The sequence below is a fragment of the Crinia signifera genome, chromosome 2, assembly GCF_055691185.1.
Source record: "Crinia signifera chromosome 2, ASM5569118v1, whole genome shotgun sequence".
Taxonomy (NCBI): Eukaryota; Metazoa; Chordata; class Amphibia; order Anura; family Myobatrachidae; genus Crinia; species Crinia signifera.
Genome location: NC_139218.1, coordinates 395,198,221 through 395,206,069, shown reverse-complemented (window position 1 = coordinate 395,206,069; position 7,849 = coordinate 395,198,221). Strand labels below are relative to the sequence as shown.

Below are 7,849 nucleotides of genomic sequence, written 5' to 3'. Positions count from 1 at the left end.
TCTTCATACTGGTAGATTCTAACACAGAACTGACCATACCAGGCCCTACCATACCCCTGGTAATCACCCTAATGGTGTCTGCTCTAGGGTGCATAAGAATGGTAGGGGTAGGTACTTTTCTTACAGCCTGGACCACTACCCATGGTCTCTCAGAAAGCCAATTGTTTGGTTCATCTATCTTCCTGTATAAATTATTGTAGGCCTCAATGTATTCCTTTCCTTGATCTTCCTCAATCCAAGGTTGATGGGCCCTCCCTATCAGAAGTAATGTCTGCCTGGTCTATCTCAAAGACTCCACCTTTCTGATGTCACCAACTCTCATCCTCCCTGATTCTTAGGTAGAACCACAAGAAAGGTTTCAATTTTCCACGCTTGGTCTGTGTGATAAGGGGTTTGATCTGAAGGTAAGTGTACCCAGTAGAAGGGAGTGGTTGACTCCTGCCCCTCCAGCAAGCCCCAGCCCAGGTAATTAGTAACCCCCCTACCCCAATTGGCAACAGTTTGATTTCAAGAGTTTTTATTGATTTTTACATAACATCAGAGATAAACATGAGTATATGTCATAGGATACAAGTTTACAAAAGGTTCAACACAGTGAGGCCTTTATTAAGCATACGACCATGTCGAGGCTGTGTTCACAGTAAATAATTTGCAATGTATCAACATATGAGAGATCATGAGCATGGTGGAAAGTGGTAAGCCCTTAAAGGAGATTGGGTTTGTGGAGATCTTCATCTGTAGAGATTAGGTTTAAGGCTGTTGTCTTCTGGGTCTCCGACAGCGTCAGTATAAAAGGGCGCCATTTTTTTTAGGAAGGAGGGGGATGATAAAGAATTGGTAAGCAGTATCATGCGTTTGTCGAACAAAAGGAGTTGGAATAGTCTAGAACGCAACTCGGTCAACGCCGGTGAGGCAGGTGTAATCCTGTATGTCAGAATACGTTTTTTAGCTGAAGTAAAGATTACCGTAAGTAGGGGACTTTGCTGAGAACAATTAAAGACCGATATCCAGTTGCCAAACTGTAGGCACAAACAGACCTGTGGATCAGGGGGAAATTTAGTATCGTACATGGTATTGACGAAGTTCATTATTTTCCTCCAAAATGTTAGTATCTTATTATACTATTATAGTTATTAGGAGCTGAGGCAATGACTGTCCATTGAAGCATCTGTAATTTGATAACCTCTGGGGGGGAGAAGATGTGTCTCTTGGAGACATACAACATCAAGGGACTACATAAATATAGTAGTACTTTCCTGCGTTTGGCAGGAGAATGAAAGCCTCCGACGTTGAAAAAGCCCACGTTTAAGTCAGTCATAAGTGTAGGGTTGATATGTCGACAATCTCTGCTTCGGTGGTTTCAAGTATGGATTAGTACGGTCTGGTCTGGGGGGGAAGAAACACGAAGAAACACAAGGAGAGAGGGGAAGGGCAAGACAAACAACACAATACATGGAACAAACATAGCATAACAAAGGTAGTATGATCAACATACTAGGCAAAAAGATGGACATTCCAGTAACAGTGAAAATGTATTACTATTAAGGTAAAAAACGTAACAAATATCCCCAGCATCATAAAGATCTTGGAAATAGTATGGCTAACGGTACAATGCTAGCATTTGAGACCCTTTTAGGCGTTAAGGGGAATATACTGTAATGGCAAAGATGAAGTATAGCAACCTGGATAGAGGCTTTCTAAATGGGTAAAGGAAGGGGGTGGGGGGGAGGGGGAAAGGGGGATGGACTGACCGTAACAATATAATAGTTATTTCAAAGAAAGTTGTGCAGTTAACTGCTAGGTTGTATCCTTTTGGAACTCAGAGGTATCATACATTGAGAATATAATCTAGTGCATAACTGGTAACTTGGTGGGGCTTGAATGCCTCTGTAGGAAAAAATTCAGGTGATAAATATCTTCAGGTGGACATAAAGTAGATATTGAATTTAGTTCCCGCAGAGGGTAGTAGTTGTAGGGTCAGCATAATATAGTAAAAGTAAAGTGGAGTCGATCCATAAGATGAACAAAACCGGGAAATAGTAATTTGATGAGATCAGAGGGTCACTCAGGGTGCTCCGAAATGTCAGAGATGTCCAGGGGAAACTTTTCTTTGAGGAATTCACGTGCGTCATCCGGTGTAGAGAAATCATAGTGGGTGTCATTCAGAAAGATCCTTAGTTTGGCGGGATACATCAGGGCGAATTTGTGTTTTTCCGAGAATAAGGCTGAGCAGATGGGGGAAAAGGCTCTGCGTGCTTTAAATAATTTGACAGAAAAATCTTGAAATATTCGTAGCTTGTTTCCCTCCCATTGCAGGGTTTGAGTTTTGCGAGAGGCCTTTCAAAAGGAGAGTTTATGTTGGTAGCATAAGCATTTAAAAAGGACTAATCGTGGCCTTGTGTCGTTTGGTGTGGGAGTAGGACCCACTCGATGTACCCGTTCAATGATTAAATCTTTACATTCCTCCTGTATACCCAATAATTGTGGCTGGGAGGTGGTGACAAATGAGTCCAATGCAGCCCCTTTAATGGTTTCCGGCAAGCCAACCACTCTGATGTTATTCCTTCTAGCTCTATTTTCGGCATCGTCCAGCCTGTTCCAAAGCTGGAAATTCTCCTCCTGTAAATTTATAATGTCTCTCTGAGCTATGTGTAGATCGTGAAATAGGATCGCTCCTATTTTTTGTTCATTATCAGTGACCCGTACTGTCAGGTGCTGTAGTTGTGTGATTTCCGACACTCCTTTGGACAAGAGGGGTGTCATAGTGGATGATAAGGCATCTACAATATCTCTGTTAGTTACAGGGGCATCTGGGTCGCGGGGTACCTGTGTATGAGCAGAGGCATCCAGGGCTCTTGCTGTTTTCTTAGAAGCTGGGGACTGTGGTGCTGAGTCGGGACCTGGCGCCATTTTAGCTTCAGTTCAACGCTTCTCTTGGCTCGGGGTTTGTGCTTGTATGGCACCTCCGGTGGTTAGGAACTTCTCCATAGGGGTCGGGGAGGTAATAGGAAGCCTCCGGTGCAGGGATCTGAACGGTGCGTTGCCCGAAAACCTGGTGGTGAGCGGGTCTCTCGGCGGAGCTTAGTGCCAGCTGCCAGCATGACACTGGAATGACACCGGAATGGCACCAGTTTGAACATATCTACTGAAATCTCCAGACTGGCAGATTAATACAAATGCATTTTTTGATGGTTTGCTAACCCAAAGGTTTATTTTTTTCTTTCAACAGGGCACCAACGTAGGTTTGGAATTCACCAAATGACTAACTCCACCCAGTCCAACAGCAACATTACTGTATACATCAGTAACTCGCCAAATCTTATTAAAATAAGTTGCTTTGTAGTGATGCTCTCTTTGTTCTGCATCTTCTTGTACTTCACTGGCGTTATACTGAAAGTCTTCTTTACCGTTCCTCATGTCCGGGAGAACCCCCGCTATATGCTGTTTATTCACATGCTTGTCAATGATCTGGGGTATCTAGCTGTTTCTTTTTTTCTCTTTTTATCTGTTTTGTACACGGTCTACATGCCTTTGCCAATTTGCTACACAATTGTCACCTTCTCCACCTGTGCATTCAGGATTACACCGTACAATTTGGCATTCATGTCTTTGGAACGCTACACAGCCATTTGCCACCCCCTAAGGCATACTGAGTTGTGCACCCCACAGAGATCCATTTCCGCTATCGCCCTCATGTGGACGGTGGGGCTCATTCCACAGGTCACTGATTTTATTGCTTTTTGTTTTTCAGTGGAGAAACGCGTCTTTTCATTCAGTATCATCTGCAACTGGCCACTATTGATAGTGAATGAGGTGCAGGTTGTCCTAAGAACAGTAACTATAGCAATTAGCTTTATCGCGGTTGGACTGATAATCGCCTACACGTACATCAAAGTCATGCTGGTTGCTCAGAGGATTGCTGCCAGGAAATCTGCTTCTAAGGCTGGAAAAACCGTCCTGCTCCACGCGTTTCAGCTCATGTTATGCATGTTGTCCTTATCTTCTACATATACTGACAAATATTTAACACAATATATTTACTATATGCCATTGATCAACTTCTTTCTGCTTATGTGTATTCCAAGATTTATAAGTCCATTGATATATGGAATTAGGGATGAGGTTGTTGGTAAACATATAAGAAATGTGTGCTTATATTAGAGGTCCTATCTGTAAAAATAATACTTTTGAGCAAACATGCTACTGTATATAGGTATAATATAAACAAAATAACAACATTAAATTAAATGGACCTCATGGATTTGCTTAATTTGAATTCTTCATTCTATCCCAATACTTCCACATGATCGCATGTAGAAAGGTAAGTCATACTAGGGGTATTATGTGTGTAAGCGGCACTGTTGGCTGCTGTGGTGTATAATGGTGGGTGGTGCTGTAGCCCTGGATGGGGGTGGGGGGAGGTGTTTTCCAAGGGGGTAGGGATGTGTATAACTCTGGTCTTTTCCCTAGGGGGGGCGGGTTTGTGTATAACGCTGGGGGGTCCTAAGGCAGAAACTATGTATGTATAACGCAGTCCATCACTCTTGTAACCCCGCCCAGCATTATACACACATGGGATGAGTGACAGACCTGGCTAAATATATAAAAGATAGACAGGATAGAACTGGATGTGGTCAGCATCCCTGTGGTGGGGGTGCTGGGGTTCATCAAACTGACTCAGGTATCCTGACCAGGGCCATCTTAACAGCATTGTATGACCCGGCAATGCAATGCATTTGGGGCCCCTCCACACCCACTTGTTTCCATACAGTGAATGGCTGTCAGCACTCTGATTGGTAAATAGCTCCAGCCACCCACCAATCAGCATGATGTATCACATTTAAATCTCCAGCCCGGTGGCTCAAGGGGGATCGGATGGGACTTCTCCCCCTGGAGAAGTCGCATAGTGTATGGGGGCCGTAAGAGTTCACATGTTATGTTTCTACAAACCTAGAGTATGCATGATATTTTACACAACTTGTAGAAAATAACACCAACTTTGGGACGCAAGTAGCACGGTTATCACGGTAAAAGTTGACATGCTTGATTATATATATTGATTAACAACATTTAGGATCAACATTTACCTCTGATGAAGTCGACAGTTATCCCCATGAAACGCGCATCAAGTAAATCTTCTACAGGGCTGACATTTTTACACATAATTGAATATGCTAAATAATTTGGTCCTGTAAGAGACCTTTTCTGGTATGATTGATACAGTATCGATCTCCTAGAACAGTGGTTCCCAACCCTGGTCCTCAAGTACCCCAAACAGTGCACGTTTTCCAGGTCACCCGGCAGGTGCACTTATTATTCAGGCTCATTTGAAAAGATCCACAAGTGGAGCTAATTATAGCACTTGTGATTCTGTGAGGAGACCTGGAAAACATGCACTGTTGGGGTACTTGAGGACCAGGGTTGGGAACCACTGTCCTAGAACATTACTGCATTACTGCATTGTTTCCTTTAAAAAATCGCCGACCATCGAATGCTGGACCGAGTGGTCAGACAGCACCAAGTGCTCCAGACCACTCGGACATTTCTCCGTGTGAAAGCAGGGATAGGGGCGGGCAGCTGGCATCCGGCTATGTCATATGTCCGCCCACCACACGTGTGTCACGGCCGGATTACCATATGTACGCCCAGCGTTTTCATGGAAACAACGTCTTGTTCTTACTTCACCATCCATGTCCGCATAGAGGGAGAATACATTAGTGTGCTGAGTGTAGCGCGGGTACGCAGTACACTAGTTTGATAACCTTTGATAAAGCTGCACTTGGGATGCAGCAAAACGCATCAGAACATTACCACACACACACACACACCTTTTCTCCAGGCTATTGGCGTTACAGGCTAAGTTTGAAAAATGACAGGTAGGAGCTGATTGGCCGGTGATAAAAAGCAGACAATTTATCACTTCACCAAGCTTAATAAATCTACCTCTGAGTTTCTCTAGTGGTTAACTGGCCTTATACCTACTGGACCAGTATGGATGTACCGCCTAACTGGGGCTTCAAACATCTATATAAAGATTCTGTCTGGATATCATAAGGGCATTTTAGGAACAGATATTATGCTAACCAAGTGCATTTAATGGTTTTATTTACCATATGCACATGAATATATAAATATCAGTTTTAAATAAAAAGTTTTTGTGAAGACAATCCAATCATTTAGACATTTTGAGCACTGCATACTTATATGTTTTTGAGTTATATATTCTACAGGAGTAACTACCCTGTTTTTAGCAGCTGTCTGATGAAACCAACCGTGACAAGCGCCCCCCATTTTTCCTCATAACTTTGGGCGGAATTGCTCTCTCCTGGGTGGTGGACCATTATTTGAGGGGTACTCAGCAGTACATCCTCAGCTTTCTCCCAGCAGCTTGCACAGGAGTCAGACAGCCTTCAGCTCTGAGAAAGCCGTGACTAGGGTTGCCACCTCTCCCGGATTTCCGGGAATCTCCCGTTTTTGGTGGCAACCCACCCGGAGGCTTTTCCAGTTTCCCGGATTCTGGGATTCTCCTGGAATCCGGGTGTCTTAAAAAGCCTCCGGTCCAGTCCCCCACATAATTCCCGTTCGCCGCCGCCGCCACCGCCGTTACGGAGCTTGCTAGCCAGACGCGCTCGCGAGATGATGTAATCATCTCGTGAGTGTCTGCAGGCCCGCTGCTGCGCCTGCCCAGCGCTGCTGCTCCCGCACGCTCAGCTCTGCCAGCCCAGCTCTGCCAGCCCAGCTCTGGAAAATGCTATCCGGCTGCCTTCTCTCCTCTCCTGCCTTGCCCTGCCCGCAAGCCAGCCCAGCAGCCAGGTACATTTTTTCACAGCCAGCTGGTTTTATATGTATATATATATGGTACTTCCGGTTTTTACGCTCAGCAAACTATCTAAAATAAACTAACTTAACTCCATGCCAACATGGATAGTTCATACCCCCACTATCCATGTTGGCATGGAGTTGATTTTAGATAGCGTGGCGAGCATAGCGAGCCACCGAGCCCGCAGCGTGGGCGAGCGAAGCGAGCCCCGCAAGGGGACTCAGATGCACGCCGTGAAACTACACAAGTACCATATATATATATATATATATAGATCTATATATATATATATATATATATATATATATATATATAAACAGTAGAGTTAGATTGAGGGACCTGGGGGGACCCCCAAAGAAACAGGCGGCACTCGATCAGCTGGATGGGTAGAATCCAAATTTTATGTGCAAAGTTTTCAAAAGAATACAAGCATGTCTGCCAACGTTTCAAAGCCGGTGCGGCTTTATCATCAGGGCTTGTGTAGCATGAAAAGTGCGTGTAGTGCTGTGAAAAAGAACAGGAGCTATGTGTTTTCTTACCTTATATCTAGCAGCATGTTCTGTTCCCCAGCATCTGTGCTTCCCTGCAGCACTTCCTGAATCGTAGCTCCGCCCTCTGACATCATCGGGCCGTTGCCAGGACAACTGGAGTGTTGCTGGGCTCACGCAGACACTGTGTGGGAGAAACAGAGTGAAGTGAAAGTAAACAGTGTGTGTAAGACCAGCATGATAACATTGCTGGATATAAAACATAAACAAAACGTGACCAAAGTGCTGATGGCTGTTAGAGGTGCCACTATGTACTGTATATCAATATCTTGGTGGTAAATAATAAAAGACGATTTTTATATGTCTACTATGCATAGGTAATGCTGTATATCTTGGAGTACATCTTTTGTAAATAGCACATTCCCCTATTTACAAAAGATGTACTCCAAGATATACAGCATTACCTATGCATAGTAGACATATAAAAATCGTCTTTTATTATTTACCACCAAGATATTGATATACAGTACATAGTGGCACC

General features: G+C 44.0%; 2 protein-coding genes across 2 annotated transcripts in view; both read left to right on the top strand.

The window, feature by feature from the left end:
* Window positions 1–3,258: 3,258 nt before the first annotated feature.
* On the top strand, window positions 3,259–4,161 carry LOC146059685 (odorant receptor 131-2-like). Its single transcript, XM_083172132.1, has one exon. It carries the CDS (start codon window positions 3,259–3,261, stop codon window positions 4,159–4,161), a length of 903 nt encoding a protein of 300 aa, XP_083028258.1.
* Window positions 4,162–7,779: 3,618 nt separating this feature from the next.
* LOC146059259 (odorant receptor 131-2-like) overlaps window positions 7,780–7,849 on the top strand; it is a 17,567-nt gene continuing 17,497 nt past the window's right edge. The window contains exon 1 of the mRNA XM_083171362.1: window positions 7,780–7,849. This exon is cut by the window's right edge and continues 249 nt beyond it. The gene's annotated coding sequence lies outside the window, so the exon portion shown is untranslated.

Excerpts from the sequence above, each read along its gene's own strand:
- LOC146059685 (XM_083172132.1), top strand. The coding sequence starts at position 3,259 with ATGACTAACTCCACCCAGTCCAACAGCAACATTACTGTATACATCAGT.